We start from the raw sequence: 27,297 nt of genomic DNA on the forward strand, positions 1-27,297 counted from the left end.
GCTTATGGGGGCACCCCCTGGCTAGGAAGACAGGCTGCTCCAACCCCATACAGAAGTCCATGCCGTTCCTCCAGGCGGCCAGAGGCGCCTTCCAAGCTCTTGCCTTGTCCCTTTTGGCCAAGGTCAAACCCAGCAATAATAGGTGACGTTTATATCGATTGCCTCCAATCCCCTCCATTACATGCAACAAAGCCAATTTCGGTTCCCTGGACAGTTCCCATGCCAATACTTCTGATAAACATCGAAAGACCCTGGTCCAGAACCTATGCAGCACCGGGCAATCCCATGTTGTGTGTAAGAGTGAGCCTACCTCAGAGCCACATCGCAGGCACTCAGGGGACCTTATCATACCCACCTTCCACAGGCGCTCCCTGGTGAAATATGTGCGGTGAAGGTATTTGAATTGTACAAGTCTCAGACGTGTGGAAATAGCCGCCCCCCCCCCCCCCCCCTGGGGCTCGCCAGTGCCTCCATCCAGTCTTCCTCCTCTAATTCCCCAACGTCCCCCACCCACGCCTCCCGCATCCTCTGTAAGTCCGAAGAACAATGCCGCACCAGGTACTGGTATATACGGGACAGTTTTTTTGTCAGGCAGTTCCCCTATAAACAGCTGGGCTTCAAGTGGGCTAAAGTCTGGAAGGGTGTCCATGTCCGTCAGATATGGTGACAGCGCATGTCGGAGTTGGAGAAAGCGAAAGAATTGATAGCGAGGCATTCCAAAGTCGTTCTGCAGATCTTGGAACGACTTCAGGGTATCGCCTGACATCACATCCCCCAAGGTGGAGATTCCTATGGCATCCCACCCGCCAAAACCCCTGAGGGTCAGCAATTTGGGCAAGTGACCATTGTGCCAAAGGGGAGGTCTCTCTCGAGTAAGGGCGTTCCACCATCCCATCCGGCGCAGCGCCTGCCGCCAGACGGAGAAGACCACTTGCGTGGCGGATGGGAGATTCCGCCGAAGCGGTGCCGAGTACAGAAGGACATGGATGGACGACAAGTCCATCAGGTGGCGCTCAACAGCATATGCTGGATCCCCCCTGTCCCCGTACCACCAGTCATTGAGGACCAGAAGATGTGCGGCTTGATAGTAAGAGAGTATATCAGATTTGGCGAGGCCCCCCACGTACGTGGACCGAAAGCATGCCCGTAGCGCAACCCTGACTGTCCCACCCTCCCACAGGAATCCGCCCAGTGCCGAATTAACCTGTTGAAACCAGCGAGGCGGAATGGGGTAGGGATGATTCTGTAGTTGATACACAAGGCGTGGGAGCGCCACCATTTTGAAGATGGCCGACCTCCCAAAGACAGTGGCATGCGGCCCCATGCCGTCATATCCTCCCACGTGCGATCCCACAGCGGGGCAAGGTTATGAGCGCAGGAGATAGCTGCATCCTCGGATAGAAAGACTCCCAAGTACTTCATTCCTCCTGGGGCCAACTGTAAGCCCGCTGCCCAGTCACCCGCCGGCCGCCCAGGACCCACAGGGTTGATTTTCCTGGGTTCACATAGAGGCCTGAGGACTCCCCAAAGATCTGCAAGATGCGCAGCAGCCGTGGCCCTGATCGATCAAGGTCTGTTAAGAAGAACAATACATCATCAGCATATAATGCTATCTTGTCCGTAAGGCCCGGGGACCAGCGAAAACCCTTGAGTTGGGCGTCGATGCGCACCCACAAGGCTAAAGGCTCCATGGCCAGCGCGAACAGGTATGGGGAGAGGGGACACCCCTGTCGCGTACCCCTCTGAACCGGAAATGGCCGGGACACAGCCCACCCAACTCGCACAGAGGCCGTGTACAACAGCTGCACGTAGGCCAGAAAGCGAGGGCCTATTTTAAGGCGGCGCAGCAGGGCAAACAGGTAGGTCCAACTTAGGAAATCAAAAGCACGGTCCATATCTGCCAGGAACAAGGCAGCCCGCTCGTCCAGATGTCTCCAGGCCGAGACCGCCACCTGGGCGCGCCTAATATTATGTCGGGTGGCCCTTCGGGGCATAAAGCCCGCCTGATCAGGGTGGACCAGGTCTGTAATATGGGGCTTAAGCCTATTGCCTAGGGCCTTGGCCATGACCTTGGCCTCCGTATTGATCAGCGATATCGGGCGGTAGGACGCGTGGTTCTCCGGAGGCCATCCCGGCTTCAGAAAGACCACCACCTCGGCGTGTCTCCAGTCCGGCGAGATAGTGGGGTGCTCCCGCGCTTCCTCGATTACCGGGCGCAGGCGTGGGCCCAGCTGCACATGGAACCGGTTAAAGAATTCGAATGGAAACCCGTTGGGCCCGGCGCCTTGCCCGGGTTGAGCTCGCCTAAGGCAGTGCCCACTTCCTCGTCCGTGAAGGGCCTGTCCAACAGGTCTCGCACCTCATCCGAAACCGAGCGCAGGGGGAGATCGTCAATGAATGGCTGAACAGTCTCAGCCAGTAGGCATTCCAGTGGCACGTACAGTCCCTCAAAGTAGATCGCGAAGCTCTCTGCGATATCCGACGGCTCTGAGATCGGTGAACCCGCCAGGTCCAACAACTGGGGCATCGGCTGGGCATGGAGAGTTCCCTGACACAAGCGGTGTAGCATCTTACAGGACTTGTCCCCCCATTGGTACACCCGACTACGAGTGGCAAGCCAGGCCTACCTCGCCTCCTCGAGTAAGACCGCCGTGTATTGCTGCTGAGCTAGGACTAGCCGCCGCCCTACCAATCTACCACTCTCCTCCCTACATCTGTGCTCCAGTGTTTCCAGCTCCGCCTCACACCTCACCAGATCCCGCCGCCTCTCCGCCTGTGCCGCCACACACCATGATATGTCTACCCCGCATAGGGTAGGTTTGAGGGCCTCCCAGAGGGTCGTCTGGGAATCCACTGATTTAGGATTGGTGGTCAGATAGTTGTCAATTTCCCGATACATATGGTCTCTATAGGGGGCTTGTAATAGCTGACATCCAGACATGAGCCAACGAAACGGAAGCCCACTCTAAAGGTAAGGGCCACCGGTGAGTGATCCGACAGGGCTCTTGGCAGGATATCAGAGGCCACGATCCTTTGCGCCAGACCCCTAGGGACGAACAAATAATCCAGTATCGAGAACGAACCATGTACTGAGGAGAAATATGTGTATTCTCGGCTCGCGCCGTGCCTAAACCTCCAGACATCAGTCCAGTCCAAACCCGTGGCGAGGGCCCGGAGTTTGGTGGGGGGTCCCTCCACCTCCACATCCACATCTACATCTGCGTCAGTCGTCTCCCTCCGCCATCGATCCAGACGTATGTCTATTACATCGTTCCAGTCGCCCCCACCCACGGCCAAGGTGTCGGGCATACCACTCCAAAGGGACATAACCTTCTCCACCAGAGGCCACTGTACTGGCGGCGGGGCGTAGACGCTTCCAAAGGTCACCTATCTCCCCCGACCCTCCCCTGGACGAAGATGTACCTACCCTGCGGGTCAGACCAACTCTGTTAATGTGCAAAGGAGATCCTGCGATGTATGAGGACTGCAACCCGCCGGGAGCCCCTTGTAAAGCCTGCATGGAAAACGTTTGAGAACCCAAAGCATTGGAGGCAAAGCGCTTTCGTCCCCAGTAGGTGGGTCTCCTGAAGCATTAAGACATCAGCCCCGGCTCTCTTGACATAGCGAAGCACCGCCCCCGCTTCACCTTACCTAAAACCCCCCGCACATTCCAACTCACAATGCGCACAGTGCCTGGAGCTACCCGCCCCTCACTCTGAACAGGTGACATTCGACAATAGCACTATATGAGTCACAAAGGCCCCAACGGTCTAGCATGCATACAACCCGAGATACAAACAGCAGCATATTAAGCGCAACCCCCCATCCCAACTCAATCAGCCACCAACTCCCACCCCCCACCCCGCACCTCCCAACTTGGAAGCACCCGTCGCGGTCGGATCGCGGCCTGGTCCCCAACGGGGAACCGAGAACTACCCCCTCCAATGGATCCCCAGAACACACCCCATAACTAGGACGTAACCCGTCTGCCCTTCATACAACCTTCCCCCCCCCCCCTGCCTTCCCCAGCAATCAAGTTCACCATAAGTCAGCAGTCTCAATACATCAGTTCAGCTTGTCCCAGGACTTCGGCCCCAAGTGTCCCCATCTTATCCCACATCTCAGACTATCAAGTATACCTTACATCAGTCATGCAACAGGTCCAGAATCAAGGGTCCGTCTGTGGTAGGTCAGGAGCGTCCTTCTTGTTGTTCGCCGCCGCACCCCCGGATTTGGAGCGCTTCCGCGACCTGGACCTCCAATTGCTCCGGCTGCGGGATCAACGGGGGCTCCGCCCCTGTGGCCCACTCGACGAAGAGTCCGAGTCCAGGCCCGGCAGTGTATGCACCCTAATTTTCACTGTTTCATCAGTCCAGTGGAACACCTCTTCTGGTGTATCAAAGAACAGAGTACGGGACTGGTAAACTACTCACAGGCGGGCTGGGTACAGTAAAGCATATGGAAGTTTAAGATCCCGCAGTCGTGCCTTCGCCGCCGTGAATGACTGCCTTTGCTGCTGGACGAGCCTAGTATAGTCCGGAAAGATAAGGATTTTCTGGTTGTCGTACATGAGTGGTTCCTTCTCCCGTGCCTGACGTAGGATAGTGTCCCTATCGTGGTAGTTCAACAATTTGGCTATCACCGCCCGAGGACGGGACCCCACCGGCGGCTTCTGTGTAAGGGCCCTGTGCGCCCGCTCCACCACAAAACATCTGGAAAGGGAGTCGGGCGGGAGCCAGCTCTCTAGCCACTGAGTCAGAAACTTCTCCATGCCGCCCTTCTCGCAACCCTCCGGGAACCCCACAAACCTCAGGTTGTTCCGCCGGGCCCGTCCTTCCGCGTCCTCCATCCTAAGCGCCAAGCCCCTCTGGAGTCCCTCCATGCTGGGCACCTTTTTCTTTAGGATCGCTATGTCATCTTCCACTCCAGTTATCCTCGTCTCGGCCTCCATGATGCGGGCCACAGCGTTCCGTAGATCTTGGCGCAGCAGCGTGACATCTGCCCCCACGGCCCCAATTTTCGCATCCAGCATATCTCGCGACTGGGTGATCGCCGCCATAAGCGCCGCATTGTCTGGCCCTGATGCTTGCTGGCTTCCTGCGGCCCCGGCGCCGCCATGCGGTCCTATGAATTTATCTATCGGACCCTGCTTCGAGGCTCCACCACCACTTCCGCCTCTGGTCATGGCGGACCACGTCAGGAATATCCACCCAAGCACTGCTAGGGTCAGGCACCTAAGTCACCGAGAATCTTCGTCAACGTCCACTCCCCTTCCAGTACTCCGCAATTCCCGGAGTGGCCCCGCTCAATCCCGCTTACCGGATCTCAACCCAGCCTTGACCACCGTGGACTTAATGGCGCCTGCGTCGTCTTCACTCGGGGCAGAGGCACCAGAAGGCCCAATCTTGGAGGACGGTTGCCCCTCAATGTCACCACTCCTGAGTCCACACGCCAATGGCTCCTCACTCGCCCTCCCAACGCGCTCCACGAACGCGCGAACCTGCAGCCAGCCAAGCGAGTCTCTGTCAAGTCCACAGGTCACTCCGGTCTTGCGGCAGTGTAGCAGGTGTAGATATGTCCTGGGGTCACCATCAGGCACCTCCAATCCACCACGGCACGCCCGTGGGATCAGCATCCCAATGCCACCGCATGGACCCTTAGGTGAAGCCCAAACAGAGAGGGGGTCCGCCGCTCCGGGTGCACAAGCCAGGCACGCCCAGACTGCAGCGCCGGCGCAGCCAGGCTCTGTCTCCCTGCCAAGGGTCAGCAATTAGGCCCCACGCCTCCGGGACCTCCCGGCGGGCTTACCCCAAGGCGCAGTGTCTTTGGCGTCCAGCGCCCGCCACAGCATTCTTTATTTATTTATTTATTTATTTAACTTATATAGCGCGTTATAACCAACGGGGTCTCTAAGCGCTATTTGTCCAGATTTACATAGTGAGGTATAGCATTCACTTGATCCCCCTTGTGCGCCTAGGGTCTGCTCCATGCTTGCTTAAAAAGTACAGTTTTTAGTTTTCTCCTGAAGGATAATAAATTGCTTTCCTTCCTAAGTTCAGGCGCCAATTTGTTCCACAAGGCTGGGAGCGTGTTGGAAAAAGCACGACCCCCCACCGTGGTCAGTTTAAAACGGGATTGGGACAATAGCGTAGCGTCCGACGAGCGCAAAGTCCTGCCCGGAATATAGGGGAATAGGCGGGATTTCAAATATCTTGGTGCTTTACCATACAGTGCCTTATGTACGATGCACAGTCCTTTAAAGACAACCCTCTGACAAATCGGGAGCCAATGTAGCTCCTGCATCAGGGGGGAAGAATGGGCAGTCCTGGGTTTTTTATAGATCAGCCTGGCTGCATCATTCATAACCCCCAGCCGCTGTGGTAGACCTATGTATAGGGAGTTCCCGTAGTCCAGCCTAGCCAAAATTGTGGCTGAGACCACGTGCCTCAAGGTAGAGAATGAAAGTAAGGCAGAAATCTTCCTTAGATGTCGTAACAGGCCTATACAAGTACCCACTACCGTGATGACTTGTTTTTTCATGGATAGTTTGTCATCCACATATAGGCCTAGACTTTTGACTGCGGACGCCGGTTTCGGTGGCACACCCAGCTCCATAGGCCAAAATTTCTCACTCCAAGGGTTGCCCGAGATGGAGATGGGCAACACTTCCGTCTTATCCGGATCATTCTTTAGGGCCTCCACCGAGGATTGGGAGCAGGGCCGGACCTCCTCGCACCTCCGGGTCCCGTCTCCGAGGATGCGGCCAACGACAGTGTCCCGGACCCGGGGAGCAGCAAAATCGAGGCCCCGGCTGCGCGGCGCCAAACCAGGCCGCAAAACACTCGCTTCGCCCCCGGCATCCAGGGCCCCCCGGGCTATTGAAAATGCCCTCCGAGGGTGCCCGGTAGGTTCCCCAAGCTCGACCGCACTTTTGGCAGCGGTAGGAGGCGGGGTACAGGATATTTCGGCGGATGATGATCGGGCCAAGACGGAGCTCCTCTAGGCAGCGTCCGCCAGGCAAGCCCGCGAAGCCACGCCCCCTGGTTTGTGCTCTCTTAATCATATAAATTTGCAGGGTAAATAAATCCCAAAGTTTCGTATTAGGCGTAGTAGATAAGGAAGTTGAGTACTCTGTTATAGTAGTCTTTTTTCTTTATTTGAAGACGTGAAAAAGCAAAGACCAGCCAACAGGTGTTTTGCCCAGGGACCAGCAGACCAGGGCTTTCTCAAGGCTGATTGTAAAAATGAAAGATGAAGCTGAAGTGCTCCTGTGTTTTGTGGCTCCGTGTAGGCCTGAATAGCTGTTTCTTTGGAAGCCCACCGGTTCCCTCAGGTGTGCCTTTGGGCCCCAAGGATATGCAGGGCCTCCTAGTTGTACTACCAGCAACGAATCTGTCCTCTGCCCCCTCTGAGCCCCATCGACCTGTCTTGGGTTCAGTACTGACTCCTATGCAAACTTCCACCTCTAACCCGAGTCCCGCATTGATCCTTCCTTCATCAACTCAGGAGCCAATGTTGCTAACGCCGGAGGGCCCGGATTGGTACCACCTCTACCTCGACCGAGGTTGGTTTTTGAATATGCTATAACACATTAAGTCTTCATACAGCCTTTGTCCGATCATATGCTACCACTACCGCAGAGGCACCCTCAGATCCTAACTGTCTTTTGACTGACCAGAGCTTGACACCACTCTGAGATGGTTGGAAAAGGGGTGATTTACACCCCACCCTTAATGGTGAAGATGGTGATGACAGCCTAACATAAACTTGCAGGAAGTCAGTGGGCTTGATACTTACTCTGATGCAAGGTTGGATTTGCCTCTGGGAACCCCAAAAGATTAGAGCACTTCCTTGACTGTGGTAATTAGACCATCCTCTGAGGTCCTACACCTACAACTGCTCTCAGTTGAAGTCAAGACAAATGTCCTCACTGGGATTTTGCAAACTAGGTCATCCTTACATCAGCCCTTGCTTCTGTTCAGTGAAGTCCTTACTGATACCTTGATGAGTACTTGGTCCAAATCCTTTTATTGCCTGCCATCGAATAGACGAGGCCAGACACCATAGACCCGCTTCTGATGATTCAGACTTCAGTCAATAATATGAATCCCAATTCATTCCCTACAACTCCAAACCTCTCTTCCCCCAACATTGAGTCAAAGAGGATTGAGGCATTTGCCAAATTAATGATCTCAATTAATGAACTATCTGACTCGGCTAACACTGAAGTCAGTCAGTGCCTTTTGCTAATGTTTCAATATACACAAACCCTGTGGGACAAGGCTAGCGAGATCTTGTCGACGGTGCAGGAGTAACTTAGGGTCTTCCATCTCTCACTAGTCAGGATGGTCCAGAATAATGGCACTGAGTCCTGATTCGTGCTTGCCTTTCTACCACTGATTGTCTGAGACGGGTGGTAGGCATCAGCGTAGTGCTCCATTGCCATGCGTGGATGCGATATGCATGTTTCTCTGGGGATGTGCAGCCTTCCCTTGTGGATTTGCCTTTTGATGGCTCATGTCTTTTCAGCAGCAAAGCTGATTTGACCATAGAATGCTTTGAGATTAGGGCCACGGCATGCTCTTCGTGTCTTTCAACCCCAGCAAGATAGTTTCCTCACCAGTTTAAGAAATTCCAGGGCTATTCCAGAGTATTGGCATGTAGGTAATGTCAGTCTCCCCAGCCTACTTTGCAGTCTCCCAGTCCTTTCATGGCAGAGGAATTGGAACTGTAGGCAGCGAATTGGTTCATTGCCGGCATCATTTCTCCCTGTCCCCCTTCTTCAGTGACAGCCTCCGAACTGCTTTAGCTTGCCTTTAGTGGCACAGTTCGCCCCTGTTGGAGGCAGATCCAGTACTTTCTCCCAGGGTGACGATCATTCACTTCTGACAGATGGGTCCTTTAGATTGTTCAGCATAATTATGCTCTGCTGTTTCTTTCTGCCCCTGCACCTCCCTCTTGCACCAGACGGACTCTCGAAGGAACACCTGTCTATTCTAATGCAGGAGATACAAGCTTTAGTCTCCAAAAATTCATGACGAGGGTTTCAGAAATGGAAATGTGAACAGGGTGACACTCCTGGTATTTTCTCATGCCGAAGAAGGATGGAGGGCTTCGGCCCATCTTAGATCTTTATTCTCTGAATACCTTTCCACAGAAGGAAACATTTCAGGTTCTGTCTCCCCTGGATCCAGGTGAGTAGATGGTGGCAATGTCCCTGCAGGATGCATATTATATCTTCTTCCTCAGTGACGCAGACAGTAGGCCAGGAGCATTTTCAATTTCCTGTGCTCCCTTTCAGTTTCACCAGTGTCCCTCAGGTTTTTGTGAACGTGATGGTCGCTACTTATCTTCTTAGGTCGTGGATACCAGTTTTCACCTACCTCAATGACTGGCTCTTAATGGTGGGTTTGCTACAGTCCATTATAGATTGCCTCTAGTCGAAAGGGAACCTCCTGACATCTTTGGGGTTTATGATCAAAGAGCCAAAGTCACACCTCACTCTTTTGCTGAGCCTTTCTTTTATAGTAGCTGTCTTGGACACAGTGCTGTTCAAGGACTTCCTAAGTTCATAACATTTAGGCTATGTTCACAGTGTTTTAGTCTCAATTGTGGAAATTAGCTTTAGGGCTTCTTGGCCTGTTAGCCTTCTGCTTCTTGTGTGTTGACTATCCCAAGTGGCATATGTGGGCTTTGCAGTGGAATCTGAAGTCCTAGTGCCTCCAGCACCAAGACAACCTGGCAGATGCCATCCCGGTTTTGGAACTAGCTACATGCGATCTGCAGTGGGGACTGCTGAACTTGACCTGATAGTGACATCTAGCCGCAGATTCATTATCTTAGAATTCTCCCCAGGCGCCAGACTGGATCCAGAAATTTTTGTACAGCAGCACCTCTGCACGTTGGTAGAGGGCATGGAGCAACTCAGTAGCGAGGTCGTCCTCCTGATGTGACATCGACGGAGTCCATATGAGCCCCCTCCGCTGACGTAAGTTTCTTCTTTTCCGTGCTTACACTGTGGATCCGATCAGCAGTTCCTTAAGGCCGATTTTGTCGAACGAAAAAGTGTGCCTTTCATATTTCCTTGGGGTTCAAGCATTGTGAGTCCTGTGAACGACAAATGCTTGCCACAAAACCCTTACTCTATTTGTATCTGATGCTTAGGTGATGAGCACAGTTACTCCCAAGAGTGCAACTCATGTCAGCGGCTTCGACTGATGGCGCTGAAGGAATATCTGATGAAGCTTCTAGCGGCAAGGTTGTCACAGTCTTCCAAGACGTCCCATCGACCTCTGTCTCCTTCACGCTCCAAAAACCGTCCGCTGGGTCCGATCCTCGAGCTGTTCCCGTGGGCGTCACTCTACATCGATGTTCAAAGGTAAGATAAGCAGTCATTCGAGATCACGGCATCTACTAACTTTGCAGCAGAAGGCCTGCTCCCGATTTTGGGCTGAAGACTTGTTGCATGAGTCTACCTGGTGCTGTTGCATGAGTCTACCTGGTGCCTTCCATCCTATCTGAAGGGCCGGGGGGATTTTGACCCAAATGATAGAATATTACAACTCTCTCCATAGTTTCTTTGGATCTCCACCTCACCCTAGAGCACCCTAAGACCCCAAGGAGGTGCACATGACTGTGTTCACGCTGGTGTGTTCACCCTCTGTGTCAGTCCAGTAGCTGGATCCTAAATCAGTTTCGATGCCGGTGCACAGTGCTTCGGGGTTACCACCTTCGGGTCTGGTACTACGGCAACAGCATCGAGCTTCGGCCTGTTGATTTTAATGACGGCGCCCCTCGACCTTCTTTCCACTCTGATGCCGAGATGTTGCCTAGTCAGCGCCGGATGCAGTGTCAGTGGACCTGCCTATTTCAGAAGTCCTTCATCCTGCTTTTCCTGCTGAGGAACATGACAAAGGGGGTAATGGAGGGGTTCTGAGTTTGTCTAGCCCATTTCTTGCACAATTCATCCTCCGATAGTCTAGCTGGTTGATTGACTTAGGGGAAGCCAGTGGTGTGGCATTTTTCCCAGCCTCAGGCCTCCTGTCACTCCTATGAGCAGGTTAGTTTCTGCCATTCTGGAGGTCACGCTTCCCTCAGTGAAACTGATGACAGATCTGTTACTTGGGGTCCTGTACAAGGGCTAATCAGGAGTAGAGCCGGCGCTTCCTCATAGTGAGGCTTTCTTCGATACTCTCTTGGGGCCTTTGGTAAGCTCGAAATGGGGACTCTGGTGGATCGAGCTGTTTCTCACAGACACCGGCCGGCCTCTGGAGATCCAACGTGTCTCCTTAGACATCTGACTCATCATAAATTTGTGGTTCAGGCTGCCTTAGTTGCCCAAAATATTGATTCATTCCCTGCTGTCCCCCGAGATAGAAAGGCCAAAATAGTAGATTCCTGTGGCAAGCGTATTTTCGCCTTCACAAGCTCTGCACTGCGGTCTATCAATGCTACTTGTGTCCTTGGATGCTTCTCCGATGCATTATGGGATTCGTTCCAGAAGAGTTACTGAACATTCTTGTAGTGTTAGTACAGGACAGGCATCTGAAAGAGACACGTTAGTGATAGATTCCTTACCTTAGAATATCCCCAGGCGTCAGACTGGATCCGGAAAGTTTTGCGTAGCAGTACCCTTGCGCGTCGGCAGGCGTCGTCTGCGGCTCCGCGTCCGTCGTCGGCGTCGTGGACGCCGTGATGACGTCGTCGGAGAACTTAGACGCCGCCTCCGCGTGCTGACGTCAGTTCTTCTTTTTTCCGCGCCAGCCAGCGCAGATCTGGAAAGAGCAGTTCCCTAGTCAATTTTTGACTAAACTTTTGTGATCTTTTGATCCGTTTCGAAGTCTTTACGACTCCGAAGGTGCCGTTAGGGATGCCTGGATTCAAGCATTGCGACGAGTGCGACCGTACCATGTCAGTCACGGATCCCCACCGCTTGTGCCTGATGTGTTTGGGCGTCGACCATGACGACGAGGCCTGCTCCGACTGTCGGGCCCTTTCGAGGAAGGCCAGGCGGGAGCGGTCCCGCAGGCGACTCGAAATCCGCCAGTCGGCCCCGCGCCATGTGAGGTCCCGGTCCCACCGGAGGTCGAGGGACAGGTCGCGGGGACGGAGCCGTCACAGCTCCGGGAGTCGGCGCCACTCCTCCGGGTCCAAGTCGTCAGGTAAGAAGCATAAGAAGTCGAAGAGACATCATCGCTCTTCTGGCTCCCCCCGACGCTCGCGCGATGCGGCCGGGTGTTCGGGTGACACCGCCCACGCTGCTCCTCGGGAGTCGCGGGCGCCGCGTTCGACTCCATACCCCCCGGTCCCTGGGCTTAACGCGACGCCGGAGGAGATCGAGCGTTTCCTCATGGCCATGAGGTCCCTTTCTCCTCCGACGGGTTCCGCGGCGCCTTCGGGCCCAGTGAACCCGTCTGGGGCCCTAGTGGGTCGGGGGCTACAACCCCGACGCCGTCAAGCGCTTCGGCCTCGACGCCGCCGGCGCCTTCGGGCCCGGCACCGCAGGGTCCCACGATCCCGACACCGCTGGTGCCCTCGGGCCCGGCGCCGCAGGGTACAGCGGCCCCGGCGTCGTCGGCGCCTTCGGGCCCGGCTGGACCCTCCTGGGGCGATGGATCGTCACCGGTGGACCTTTCGACCCCCCCGGCGTCGGTCCGTGTGGTGTCCCCTCCGGCGTCGTCCTCGGGCGGCGCCGTCCCCGATGCCTCCTCTCAATCGGTTCCGACGTTGGGACGACGCCTATCGGCGCCGCTCTCGACGCCGTTCGGAGATTTTCATTTCTATGAACCGTCCTCATTCACTTATGACCCTGAATCTCAGGAGATGGGGGAAGAGGAGAATTGGGAGGGGTCTGAGGACCCTCTGACAAGGGAGTGTCAGTCTAACATGGACTGGACAGGAGACCTTGGGGAGGCCAGTGGCCTGGACACCTCTCCAGACACTGGATTCGTCTCTCCTCCTACCGTGGCTTCGGAGGAGGTTGCTACTTATAGCGTGGTGTTGATGAGGGCTGCTAAGGCCTTGGGCCTTGAGCTCCCCGTCGTGGCCGTGAGGACTAACCTCCTCACTGAGGTCCTTAAGCCTCAGTCATGCTCCATGGAGCCTCTGCTGCCGTTTAATGAGGCCTTGACGGACGTTCTTTTGGGCACTTGGTCCAGGCCCGCTACAGGTTCGCCTGTAGATAGGAACGTGGCCAGACGCCACCGCCCGGCCCCGGGCGACCCATGTTTCCTGTCCACCCACCCCACCCCCGAGAGCCTGGTCATCCAGGCCTCTAACTCCCAGACCGCATTCCCGACGGCTCCCCCCGATCGGGAATCCAAGAGGTACGAGGCCTATGGCAAGAAGGTATTCTCGTCCCTTAGCTTGGGACTGCGGTCTTCCAACACCGCATGCCTCTTGGGCCGTTACACCCACTCTCTGTGGGAAACGGTGGCGGAAGTGCTGCCAGAGTGTCCGTTGGAGGTACGGGCCAAACTCGGCCAAGCCCTAGTGGAGGGCCGGGACGCAGCAAAGTATTCAATCAGGTGCGGACTGGATACTACTGACTCGCTGGGCAGAGCGATGGCTACGACGGTGGCGATACGACGCCACGCCTGGCTGAGATCCGCCAACTTCTCGGCAGACGTCCAAAATACTCTCATGGACATGCCGTTCGATGGCCGTCGCCTCTTTGGCGACAAGGCAGACCACGCGCTTGAGCGCTTTAAGGACTCCAGGGCTACGGCCAAGTCCTTGGGCCTCTCGGCCCCGCGCCAGCAAATGGGTGCCTTTCGCTCCTTTCGTGGCCAAGGAAGGGGCGCCCCCACACGTGCCGCCAGCCACTCGCCGCAAACTGTCGTCCAGCGCGGCGGCGGCCGTGGAAACCGCCGTGGAGGCGGTCGGGGAAACAAGCGGAGCCAGTCCACACCTGCCCCCGCAGCATCCGCCTCTAAACCCTCCTAGTCCGTGCTTTTCGGCCCATGTGACGCCAGTGGGAGGCAGGGTTCGCCATCACCTCTCTCACTGGCGCACAGTCACTTCGGACAGGTGGGTGCTGCAGATCGTCCGAAGGGGCTACTCCCTCCCCTTCGAGGCGACCCCTCAAGCCATGCCACCGCAACACCACCGCGTATCGGGGGATCACTTGCGGCTCCTGCAGGAGGAAGTTTCGGCCCTCTTGGCCAAGGGGGCCATCGAGCGCGTTCCTGGGCCAGAAGTAGGACGTGGTTGCTACTCCCACTACTTCCTGGTACCCAAGAAGGGCAAAGGGGGCCTACGCCCTATCTTGGATCTGAGGAACGTCAACGGCTTCCTCCGGAAGGAGAAGTTCAAAATGCTGACTCTGGCTCAGGTCTTGGCTGCCCTAGACCCAGGAGACTGGATGGTAGCGTTGGACTTGCAGGACGCATATTTCCACATCCACGTCCTGCCGGCCCACCGGCGTTACCTGCGGTTCACGGTAGGCCTCGAGCACTTTCAGTTTACGGTGCTCCCCTTCGGCCTTACCAGCGCCCCACGGGTGTTCACGAAAGTGATGGCGGTGGTCGCAGCTCATCTGCGCAGGTTAGGGGTCTCAGTCTTCCCCTACCTAGACGACTGGTTGTTGAAGGCGGGCTCGCCCTAGGCAGTCGTCAACCACCTCCAGACTACTGCGGATCTCCTGCACCTGCTGGGATTTTCCATCAATGTGCCGAAGTCACACCTGTGCCCCTCTCAGAAGCTCCTTTTCATCGGAGCGGTTCTCGACTCGGAGCAGTTTCGGGTTTACCCGCCCGAACAGCGGGTTCGGGATATACAGGCTCTGATTCCGATCTTCGGGCCGTTATCCCGTGTTTCGGTGAGGTTGACGCTGCGGCTTCTGGGGCTGATGGCCTCCTGCATCCTTCTGGTGCATCACGCACGGTGGCGGATGCGGGCTCTGCAGTGGGACCTGAAGTTTCAGTGGGCCCAGCACCGGGGCAACCTGTCCGACCATGTCCTGATCTCGGAGGGCACTGCGAGACAGCTGCAGTGGTGGCTCACGGACCGCGATTGGGTCAATGGCAGATCCCTCTCCCTTTCCCAACCGGAGCACGTAGTTGTGACGGACGCGTCCCTCCAGGGCTGGGGAGGCCACTTGGGAGAGGCGGAGATCAGAGGACTCTGGTCTCTGGCGGAGTCCCGGCTCCATATCAATCTGTTGGAGCTGCGGGCGATTCGTCTGGCACTGAAAGCATTCCTCCCGTCTGTCCGAGGGAGTGCAGTGCAGGTGTTCACGGACAACACCACCGCCATGTGGTACTGCAACAAACAGGGCGGAGTGGGGTCGTGGACCCTTTGCCAGGAGGCTCTGCGTCTCTGGCAATGGCTGGAACATCAGGGCGTGACTCTGGTGGTTCAACACCTGGCAGGTTCTCTGAACGCCAGGGCGGACGAACTCAGCCGTCGGTGCTCGATGGATCACGAATGGCGTCTGAACTCGGACGTGGCGCAAGGCCTCTTTCTGCGATGGGGAGAGCCTTGGTTAGATCTATTCGCCACCGAAGAGAACGCGCAAGGTCATCAGTTCTGCGCGTTGGAATTTCCAAGGCGGCACTCGCTCGGAGACGCTTTTCGTCGCGAGTGGAGCTGCGGTCTGTTGTACGCCTTTCCGCCTATACCTCTTCTGCCCAGAGTGCTGAAGAAGATCAAGCGCGACCGGGCACAAGTCATCCTTGTGGCTCCGGACTGGGCACAAAGGTACTGGTATCCCGAGCTACTCAGTATGTCAGTCGATCCCCCGGTTCATCTGCCTCTTCAGGAGGACCTTCTGTTGCAGCAACAGGGGACGGTCCTCCACCCGAACCTGTCCAGTCTCCACCTCCATGCTTGGAGATTGAGTGGCGACAGTTGAGGCCATTTGACTTGCCTCCTGAAGTTTGCAACATCATTCTGGCAGCCAGGCGTCCCTCCACAAAGACGGTATACGCCTGCAGGTGGAACAGATTTGTGGCATGGTGCACAGCAAAGGCTGTGGATCCCCTCAATGCCCCTCTCTCTGAGGTTCTTCTCTTCCTTCTTTCTCTTGCCCAGCAGGGCTCTGCTCTGGGCACTATCAAGGGCTATCTTTCGGCTCTTTCAGCCTTTCTGAGGCTGCCTGACCAGCCTTCTTTGTTCAAGTCCCCTATCGTAAACAGATTCCTGAAGGGCATCACTCATACCTTTCCTCCTGTTCCCTTCGTGATGCCTCAGTGGGACTTGAACCTGGTTCTAACATTTCTGATGTGCGCTCCCTTTGAGCCACTTCACAACTGTCCACTTCGCCTTCTTTCTTTGAAGACTGCCTTCCTGGTAGCCATCACCTCTGCCAGGAGAGTGAGTGAGCTCCAGGCTCTCTCTTGTAAGCCTCCTTTCCTTTCAGTCCATCCGGACAAGGTTGTTTTGAGGACTAGGCCCTCCTTCTTGCCTAAGGTGGTCACGGCCTTCCACATTGGGCAGTCCATCACATTGCCCACCTTCTTTCCGCCTCCGCACCCCTCGGGAGAGAGGAGGAGAGGCTCCACCGTCTGGACCCAAAATGTGCGCTCTCGTTCTATCTGGATCGCACACGCCAGTTCCGGGTGGATGATCAACTCTTTGTTGGGTACGCGGGCGCTAAGAAAGGGAAAGCGGTGCACAAGAGGACCATTTCTCGATGGATTATCATGTGCATCCAGGCGTGTTACTACTTGGCTAATAAGGAACCCCCTGTTGGGCTGAGGGCTCATTCCACTCGAGCCACGGCCACTACAATTGCCTTGGGCCGAGGTGTGCCCTTGCCGGACATTTGCCAGGCAGCTACGTGGGCCTCGTTGCACACGTTTGCAAGGCACTACTGCCTGGACAGTCAAGTCCGGAGGGACGGCTACTTCGGCCGTTCCGTTCTCCAGGACTTTCTGGTGTAAATATTGGTTCGCAGACCCACCACCACGGGGATGGTATTGCTGGGGTATCTATTCTAAGGTAAGGAATCTATCACTAACGTGTCTCTTTCAGATGCACAAGTTACTACTTGTGTAACGATATATCTGTAAGAGAAATTAGTTAGTGATAGATTCCTTACCGACCCACCCATCCTCCCCGTTCTGCGAACCGATATCTAGGGTTAAGGTCATCCCCTTTCAGGGCCCTAGTTTCTTGGCACCAGGGTCGATTTTTGTCATGGCTCTGCGCTTCTGGCGCGGAAAAGCTGTGGCTAAGAACTGATGTCAGCACGCGGAGGCGGCGTCTAAGTACTCCGACGACGTCATCACGGCGCCCACGACGCCGACGACGGACGCGGAGCCGCAGACGACGCCTGCCGACGCGCAAGGGTACTGCTACGCAAAACTTTCCGGATCCAGTCTGACGCCTGGGGATATTCTAAGGTAAGGAATCTATCACTAACTAATGTCTCTTACAGATATATCGTTACACAAGTAGTAACTTGTGCAACAGGCAGCTAAACTGATTATTCGATGTGGTATGGACACCACTCATTCTATAGGTCTGGCTGTGGCCTCTTCAGTATCACTCTGTCATTGTGCCTGGTTGCACACCTCTGGGTGTTCAGAGGCGGTTCAGGCCACTTTGATTGATATGCCTTTTGATGGCGCTTGACTATTCCACACGCAAGTTGACTGCTTTGCGGAGATTTAGAGATAGTCAAGGTGGTGCAGAGTCTTAACTCTGCCTACTGTTTTGTCAGTTCTCTCGTAATAGTTTGTTTAGGGAGCTCCCGTTTGCATTGGTGCCTTTTACTGGGTGATGCCCATTGGCTTTTCGTTTTTGACTTCCCTTTCCCGGTTGATACCGGGTGAGGTATTCCTGCTTGCTGCAGGTACTTTTGTTCTTTTTATTCTGTCAGTGACAAGTTAAGTTTCCAGTGATCTGGGATGTATCTTATATTGTAACTTTATGTACACCAGTTTCTACCCAAGTACCTGTTTTACAAGGACCATCATCGATATGTCTTGTGGGCATTTTAAGTTTTTCCTCTGTACGTACTATGTTTAAACGCATGTTAACTTCTCCTTCACCTCCCGCCATGTAGCTTTCTTTCCATATAGAAAGTATTGAAAAGGGGGGCAAGATCTGTGGCCTCAGCAGGATTTTAGCCTGGTGTTTAGCACTTACTGTTCACATTTTACTTTGCATTGGCAGCAAGGTTTTTTGCCATGGCTCTCTCGAGTTCTTTGTTGGGATATGACTCGACGAAGATCCACCTAATGCAATGTTTAGGGTTTCACCTTTACTTCGAGGTGTAATTGGACCAGTGCCAATGTCTTTGTCGCTTCTTCTCTACTTTGTCTCTGAGAGGATGTGATGTCTTGTCTTATCTGGAATGTTTTACTTTCCTTGCCTCCCGTAGGCGCTATTCATTTGCCAACTATTACAACCACAGCATTTTAATTACCTTCTGGTTCTTTAGATATTGTCATCTCACTTCTCATTTTGGTTGGTGTTGTGGTTCATTCTCATATAAGAGTTTCATATTGATTTAGCCATTTTATACACGGTAGAGGTCTGTGCAGTTGGCCACAATTTCATGCGGGCTATGTGAAAGTGGCATTCGCTATCTATTGATACTGTTATCCTTACTTAAGTCCCCACTTTCAATTGCATGCATGACTAAGGTCCATGCAATTGTTCGTGATCTTGGTTTTGATTTAGGGCTGTTGTGCCCATCTGGGATTTGATTTTGGGACATTGATCCTATACACAGGAGAAGTCTGGGCATTTGGCCATGATTTCATACAGTCTGTGTGCAAGTGGCTTTTGCAGTGTAAAAGTAGCACTCTTCCTTATTCTTGTCTATTTGCATTAGTTTATGAGTAATGGAAGGTGACGGCGATTAGTGTTTCAGTTCTGCACATGTGCGGTAACAGATCAGAACCTTAACCAGATTCGCGCTTAATTAGAGTTAGATTAGAGTTAGAGTTCTCTTTTCTCCTTTTTGATCACTTATTTAACTGTTAATGAAAGTTACACCTTTTTTACATTGTGAGCAAATCAGTACAATTATAGAAATCAACTTCCTGTTGACCGTTCGAGTGGAAAGTCTTTCTTCCCTCTTCAAGGGGATCAGTGCAGCTTAAAATGCCGACTGAGTGCCAGTCTAGCGTGTATGCTATTTCTGCGCCAACTCTGAGGTTGTTTGCGGAGTGCAAAAGAGAAATTTGTCATTTACCTCGATGAGTCCTTCATGTGTTTACACATATATTTACATGACAAAAAAGTTAGTGGGTAGTAGAGGTTTTAAATCGTAAGAGACATATATTTTGGGTAAATTGTTGACAATAATGATATATACAATGAATAGGTGGTGATCTAATGTTTTGGGAACCTTACTACCAAAAATATCCACTGCCACACTGAAGAGATCCAGTCTGTCAAAACAAACAATCCTAAATAAACCAGAGCACTCAAACGTGGTCATATAAGAGCAATACACAGTCCAAAGAGTAAAGACTAGTAAGAAACAATGTTATTTATTATGTTGTATGATCCAACTGATATTCTTGTTATACATATGCTAAACAACTTGGTATTTGTTATGGAAGAACAGCCAAGCCATTTTTTATCACTTCATAACTTTTTCAAGGCTTAAAAGAACGCAAGTAGTCAATGGTTTCCATATAGATGATGTAGACCAGAAATAAGTTGTAGGGTGGTCTTTGTGCTTTTGCTAGCAGAATAAATATTGTGATATTTCTTTGGCTAATTAATATCTTATAATATTTTCACTTACTTTGAATTTTCTTGTGGGCACTGGTTTATTCGCAGTGTAATATTCACAATACATATGTACATTTTCTCCTGCAACCGCTGTGGCTTCTATATACTTTTTGAAAGTGGCATTTTCTTGCTTTAGCTATTTGGTGCCTGCAGCCTGTCTCTGGGTCACATGACTGGGTATGGATGACAGTTTGGCTTTGTGTATTCGTCCTAGATAACTGAACAAAATGGGGAGTTTAGGTGTGACTGGATAGGCCATCAATGGCAGGATGGTAGGGAGCAGCTGGACACTGCCTCATTTACACTTGAGTAGGCTGTGTCCTGTCTCCATAGAAAGGGCTGCAACAAACCACTTTAGTCTGGAGCCAGGGCAGGAAAGGAAGAGCATCTGTGCATTCTTCAGTTCACTTCTGGACCTATGGATACTCTGCCAAGACTGCCACTCTACTGGATTGCTGCTCTAAAGGAACTGCTGCGCGGAGCTTCTGCCCTCTTGCATGGGGAAGAAGGACCAGAACTGTAACTATATCTTGAACCCAGGACCCCAGAGTGACTCAAAGGGCTAGGCTGCAGGCATCCTGAGCAGCGCCTCAGGGACATAAAAGGTTCTCCAATCAGTGCCTGGACCCAGCTACAGCGAGTTCCTGACCCTCAATGGTGCCTCTCAGGTCCTGAACCCTTGATGTAGCTCACGGGCTCCTAAGTCAAGGTTTTTTTAATCTTCACAATGGCAAACAGGCCCATGGGCAGCATGAACCATCTCGCTCCTGCTCTCAAAGTCGGCGGACTTCAGAGTTGATTCATCAGCTGGTCCTTGCAAAACCCATTTTCTGGTCCTTTCAACCACACTGTGCAAGATCAAAGAGTTCTACACAACTATGCTCCAACTCGGGTAACTATTTGCTAGAGGAGAGTGTGCAGGCAAGGTTGCAAGCCGAAAACTTACTGAAGGCTATCATTTGGTACATTAGAATAATTTGGTGCTCTTTCAAGACGATTTTGAATGTTGGAGGTGAAGTTGTTGGACAGGTGACTTCAGTAATGCATCTGTGTTTAATCTGGCTTTTCTTTTTGTAAAAAATCTGGCTTTTCTTAAGGATATTTAGTTACATACTTTGAGCTGTGTTCTTAATTAACTCTAACTATATTTCTAGGGTTCGCATTTGCCAACAACTCTCCTTATGCACGAGGTAACGTCTTTGCTGAGCCTGCAACCGAACAACAGCTTCATCAGCAGGAGTCCTACAAAGATTTTCTCCGTCTACAGGTAGAATTCACCTTCCGCAATTAAAATAAATTGTTCCAGTCTTTGTAAATAAAAAATATAATTGTGAACAAAATGTGTTAAAAATGATTTAAAAAAAAAAAGGGTTTTCTAGCTAAACATTCAATTTCTCAAGAAAACATATGCAATATCATAACGGTAGATTCACATATTTGTTTAAGACCTGAATGGCGAATCCAAATTTAAATCTGATTGACTGCATAGATCATTGTTTCACAAACGTTTTCCAACCACAACCCACTTTTTAGAACTACTAACTTTTGCGACCCATCTAGCTTTAATGGACATGAGACGGGCGATTTGTTTTAATGCAACTAAAGAATTGTGTAGTAGTCACTGTCATTTATACATGGCACATTTTCCATTGAAATGTCCATTACATTTCGACAGACATACAGTTTTACTGAAAAAGTATATTGCACACAAATGATAATGTGTAGAAATCATCATTGAATCACCAAGTAAAGTGTCTTGATTTGTTTTGATCTTATTACAATCTTTGTATAATCACACTACAGAATTACAAAATAAGTGCTTTATTTTTGCTTTCCTAACTGCTAATTTAGTACAGTTCATTTACAGGTGTTTACATTTTGTTGTGTTTTACAACAAAATTCCGTCCTACAGCCTTTCCTTTCACACTACCTGTTTCCGGGCAAAAAGACGGTCTCATAATTTACCTTTTTTTTTTTTTTTTGCTGACTGCAAAGTAAGAGGAGTTTGTTAACACCAATCTTCATGTTAATAAAATAAGCAGCAATTTGTTAAAGACGTTGCTTGACATTTTACCTCTGTATTTAAAGTGCAGCAAATGGGACAAGATGAACATAATAAATCTTTATTTATTACTTAGGACCATATGTACCATTCCAAATTGTAATCGCAAACGCCGAAATACACAGAATTTCGGCGTTTGCGATCGCAATCTGAAAGAAACAGGTTAGTGTTAGATTCCTTACCTTAGAATATCCCCGGGCGTCAGACTGGATCCGGAAAGTTTTCGTCAGCATTACCCATGTGTGTCGGTAGGCGTCGTCTGCGGTTCCGCATCCGGCGTCGTGATCGCCGGGATGACGTCGTCGGAGTACTTAGACGCCGCCCTTGCGCGCTGACCCCAGTTCTTCTTTTATCCGTGCCAGCAAGCGCAGATATGGGAAGAGCTAGTACCCTAGTCACTTTTTGGCCTATTTTGGCTATCTTTTTCGAGTCGATTCGACTCCTGGTGCCAGAGGGATGCCTGGATTCAAACCATGCAACGCCTGTCACCGCCTGATGTCGGTGACCGACCCCCACCGCCGGTGTCTCTACTGCCTAGGGGCCGATCACGACGACAAGTCGTGCCCCGACTGCCTGGCCTTGACGTCGAAGGCTAGGCGGGAGCGGTCCCGCAAGCTACTTGAGATCCGGCAGTCTGCTCACGCCGCTCGAGGTCCCGGTCGAGGAGGAAGTCAAGGGGCCGGTCGCGGAGCCGCAGCCCTCACCGTTCGCCGGGCTCCAAGTCCTCGCATTCAGGTTAGTCGAGGCACTCTAAAAAGAAGTCAAAGAAGCGACATCGCTCTTCTGGCCCCCTCACCGGTCACGTGACTCGGCTGAGGGTTCGGGTGGCACCACCCGCGCTGGTCTGCCGGAGCCGCAGGCATCGCGTCCGGTCCCATACCCTTCGGTCCCTGGACTGCATGTAACGCCCAAGGAGGTACGTGATTTCCTCGTGGCCATGAGGACTCCCTTCCTTCCGTCGAGGCCTGCCGGCGCGCTTTCGGGTCCCGCAGACCCGACGATGGGCCTTAGCGAGCCAGCGGCTTGGCCCCGGGCGCCGTTGTCGACTTCGGTCACGACGTCATAGGGCCATGGAGGATCCAGGCCTGGTTCCCGGTAGTCGCCAGTTGACCTCATGACTCCTCCGCTGGCTCCGACCCCGATGGTGTCACTCACGGCGCCGTCCTCGGACCACGCCGTCCCCGGTTTCAGCCCCGGTCCGGGTCCGGCGTTGGAGCGGCGCTGCTCGGGCCGTCTCTGGCATCGGTGGGTGAGCAATTCATCTCTGACCTGGCTCCGTCATTCCTGCCTGTTTATCAGGACACGGATGAAGGGGAGGACAGGCAGGGGTATGAGGGCCTTCTGGCACAGCAGTGCCAGTTGAGTTAGGACTGGGCAGACAAGCTGGGGGGTGCCAGTGGCCTTGACACTTCACCTGACACTGGCTTCATTTCTCCTCCCTCCGTGGCTACCGAGGAGGATGCTACCTTTGGTGTGGTGTTGCGCAGGGCAGCCAAGGCCTTGTCTCTTGGGCTCCCTGCTGTGGCCGTGAGAACTAATCTCCTCACTGAGGTACTTCAGCCGCCAGTAAGCTCTTCGATGCCGTTCAATGAGGCCCTCACAGATGTTCTGATGGGCACCTGGTCCAAGCCCTCCACAGTGGCCCCTGTGGATCGGAACGTGACACGATGCCATCACCTGCTCCGGACAAACCCTGATTTCTGTCCGTACACCCCACCCCAGAGAGCTTGGAGATTCAGGCCTCTGCGTCCCAGACCGCATTCCCGACTGCCCCTCCAGATCGGGAATCCAAAAGGTTTGACCAGTTTGGGAAGAAACTGTTCTCCTCACTTAGTCTGGGGTTGCGGTCTATGAACACCGCTTGCCTTTTGGGCTGTTACACTCTTTGTGGGAAACGTTGCTGACGTGCTGCCCCAGTGTCCCTAGGAGGTCCAGGCACTGACTCGCCCAAGCTCTTGCTGAGGGGCAAGACGAAGCACGTTATTCCATCAGATGTGGACTTGATACCACGGACTCGCTGGGCAGAGCGATTTCCACGACGGTGATGATCCGTCGCCACGCCTGGCTGAAGTCCACCAATTTTTCGGGGATGTCCAGTCCACGCTCATGGACATGCCCTTCGAAGTCCGTCGCCTTTTGGGAGACAAAGCAGACAGTGCGCTTGAGCGTTTCAAGGACTCCAGGGCTACGGCAAAGTCCTTGGGCCTGTCGGGCCAGCACCAACAGCCTTCTGCTGTTTGCCCCTTTCGTGGCCAAGGAAGGGGCGGCCCCGAACGTACGTCTAGCCACAGAACCAACCTCAACACGGTCGCGGACGTGGTAACCTCAGTGGCGGTGCAGGGGGACAGAGGTCCGGTCCGTCCACATCCACTCCCGCAGCATCTGCCTCAAAGCCATCCTAGTCCGAGCTTTCAGGCCCATTCGACGCCAGTGGGGGGCAGGGTTCGCCATCAACTCTTCCACTGGCGTACCATCACTTCGGACAGGTGGGTGCTGCAAATCGTCTGGAGGGGCTACTCCCTCCCCTTCGAGGCGACCCCTCCAGCCATGCACCCGCAGTACCACCGCATGTCGGGGGATCACTTGCAACTTCTGCAGGAGGAAGTTATGGCCCTCTTGGCAAAGGGGGCCATTGAGCGCATTCCTGGGCCCGAAGTAGGACATGGTTGCTACTCCCGCTACTTTCTGGTTCCCAAGAAGGGCAAAGGGGGCCTGCACCTCCGGAGCATCAACGGCGTCCTCCGCAAAGAGAAGTTCAAGATGCTGACTTTAGCTTAGGTCCTGGCTACCCTAGAACCTGGAGACTGGATGGTAGCGTTGGACTCGCAGGACGCATATTTCCACATCCTCGTCCTGCCGGCCCACCGGTGCTACCTGCCGTTCACGGTAGGCCACGACCACTTTCAGTTTACCGTGCTCCCCTTCGGCCTCACCAGTGCCCCTCTGGTGTTCACGAAAGTGGTGGCGGTTGTCGCAGCTCATCTGCGCAGATCAGGGGTTCCAGTTTTCCCCTATCTCGACGACTGGTTGTTGAAGGTGGGCTCGCCCCAGACAATCGTCTCACACCTCCAGACTACGGCCGATCTCCTGCACTCACTGGGGTTCTCCATCAACGTGCCGAAGTCACACCTGTGCCCCTCTCAGAAGCTCCTGTTTATCGGAGCGGTTCTGGACTCTGCGCAGTTTCGGGTTTATCCTCCTTAGTAGCAGGTTTAGGATATTCAGTCTCTGATTCCGATCTTTCAGCCTTCATCCAGAGTTTCGGTCAGGCTGAGGCTCCTGGGGCTGATGGCCTCCTTCATCCTGCTGGTACATCACGCCAGGTGGCGGATGCGGGCTCTGCAGTGGGACCTGAAGTTCCAGTGTGCACAGCATCAGGGCAACCTGTCCGGCCATGTCCTGATCTTGGAGGGCACTGCAAGACAGTTGCAGTGGTGGCTCACAGACCGCGATCGGGTCAGTGGCAGATCCCTCTCCCTACCCCAACCGGAGCACACAGTGTTGACGGATGCGTCCCTATGGGGATGGGTTGGCCACATGGGAGAGGCGGAGATCAGAGGCCTCTGGTTCCCGGCAGAGTCCCGGCTCCATATCAACCTTCTGGAGCTGCGGGCGATCCGACTTGCACTGAAGGCATTCCTTCCCTCTGTCCGGGGAAGTGTAGTGCAGGTGTTCACGGACAACACCACTGCCATGTGGTACTGCAACAAACAGGACAGGGTGGGGTTGTGGACCCTTTGTCAGGAGTCTCTGCGCCTCTGGATATGGCTGGAACACCAGGGCGTCGCCCTGGTGGTTCAACACCTGGCAGGTTCCCTGAGCGCCAGGGGGGACAAACTCAGCCGCCGGTGCATGATGGATCACGAATGGCGTCTGACCTCGGACGGTGTGCAAGATCTCTTTCAGCAGTGGGGAGAGCCTTGGTTAGATCTATTCGCCACCGAAGAGAACGCGCAATGTCATCGGTTCTGCGCGCTGGAATTTCCAAGGCGGCACTCGCTTGGCGACGCTTTTTGTCGCAAGTGTAGCTGCGGTCTATTGTACGCCTTTCTGCCTATACCACTTCTGCCCAGAGTGCTGAAGAAGATCCGACGTGACCGGGCCCAAGTCATCCTTGTGGCTCCGGACTGGGCACAAAGATACTGGGATCCCAAGCTACTCAGTATGTCAGTCGATCCCCCGATTCGTCTGCCTCTTCAGAAGAACCTTCTATCGCAGCAACAAGGGACGGTCCTCCACCCGAACATGTCCAATCCCCACCTTCTTACAAGGAGATTGAGCGGCGACAGTTGAGGCCATTTGACTTGCCTCCTCAAGTCTGTGATGTGATTCTGGGAGCCAGGCGTCCCTCCACAAAAACGGTATAGACCTGCAGGTGGAACAGATTTGTGGCATGGTGCACAGCAAAGGCTGTGGATCCACTTTCTGCCCTTCTTTCAGAGGTTCTCCTCTTCCTTCTTTCTCTTGCCCAGCAGGGCTCTGCTCTGGGCACTATCAAAGGCTTTCTCTCGGCCATTTCAGCCTTCTTAAGGCTTCCTGATCAGCCTTCTCTTTTCAGGTCCCCTGTTGGAAATAGATTCTTGAAAGACATCACACACATGTTCCCTTCTGTTCCTTTTGTGATGCCTCAGTGGGACTAGAACTTGGTACTTACTTATCTGATGTGCGCTCCCTTTGAGCCACTTCATAATTGTCCTCTTCCTCTTCTGACGCTTAAAACTGCTTTCCTGGTTGCCATCACCTCTGCCAGAAGAGTGAGTGAATTCCAGGCTTTGTCTTCTAAGCCTCCTTTCCTCTCTGTCCATCTGGACAAAGTTGTTCTGAGGACTCGTCCTTCTTTCCTGCCCAAGGTGGTTACGGCTTTTCACATCGGGCAGTCCATCACCTTGCCCACCTTCTTTCCGCCTCCGCATCCCTCGAAAGAGGAAGAGAGGCTCCACCGTCTGGACCCAAAACGTGCGCTCTCTTTTTATCTAGACCGCACACGCCAGTTCCGGGTGGACGACCAGCTCTTTGTTGGTTACGTGGGCGCTAAGAAGGGACGGGCGGTGCACAAGCGGACCATCTCTCGGTGGGTCGTTTTGGGCATCAAGGTCTGTTATTCCTCGGCTAAAAAGGAGCCTCCTGTGGGGCTGCGAGCCCATTCCACTCGGGTCACGGTGGCTACTACTGCCCTGGGTCGGGGAGTCCCCTTGCAGGACATCTGTCAGGCAGCTACGCGGGCTTTGCTGCACACGTTTGCCAAGCTCGGAAAGAGGGCTTCTTTGGCCATTCCGTTCTCCAGGACTTCCTGGTGTGATCTTGGTTCGCAGACCCACCACTGGGGTTGGTATTGCTGGGGTATCTATTCTGAGGTAAGGAATCTAACACTAACCTGTTTCTTTGCATAAAGCCCACATTCATTTGACCACACTTTTTTAAAGCAGTACTGGTGTTCAGGGTAAATTTACCTATGCGCTGCAGGGTATAGTAACAGTGTAAAAACTTAAAATGCAATAATTGATGTCTCTAATTGAATGTGCTTTGTGTATCTCTAGCGT

The 27,297-nt window shown here is 53.3% G+C and overlaps 1 protein-coding gene across 6 annotated transcripts in view; it reads left to right on the forward strand.

Annotated features, from left to right (window-relative positions):
• The window catches only part of CSPP1 (centrosome and spindle pole associated protein 1), a 1,363,238-nt gene that overhangs the window by 777,207 nt on the left and 558,734 nt on the right, over window positions 1-27,297 (forward strand). For all 6 annotated transcript variants that reach the window (XM_086965839.1, XM_086965840.1, XM_086965843.1 and 3 more), the window contains one exon: window positions 20,850-20,962. In XM_086965839.1, coding sequence (XP_086821965.1) covers window positions 20,850-20,962 — 113 coding nt within the window. The remainder of the gene's footprint in view (window positions 1-20,849; window positions 20,963-27,297) is intronic.

The sequence above is a fragment of the Lissotriton vulgaris genome, chromosome 4_1 (genome assembly GCF_964263255.1).
Source record: "Lissotriton vulgaris chromosome 4_1, aLisVul1.2, whole genome shotgun sequence".
Taxonomy (NCBI): domain Eukaryota; kingdom Metazoa; phylum Chordata; class Amphibia; order Caudata; family Salamandridae; genus Lissotriton; species Lissotriton vulgaris.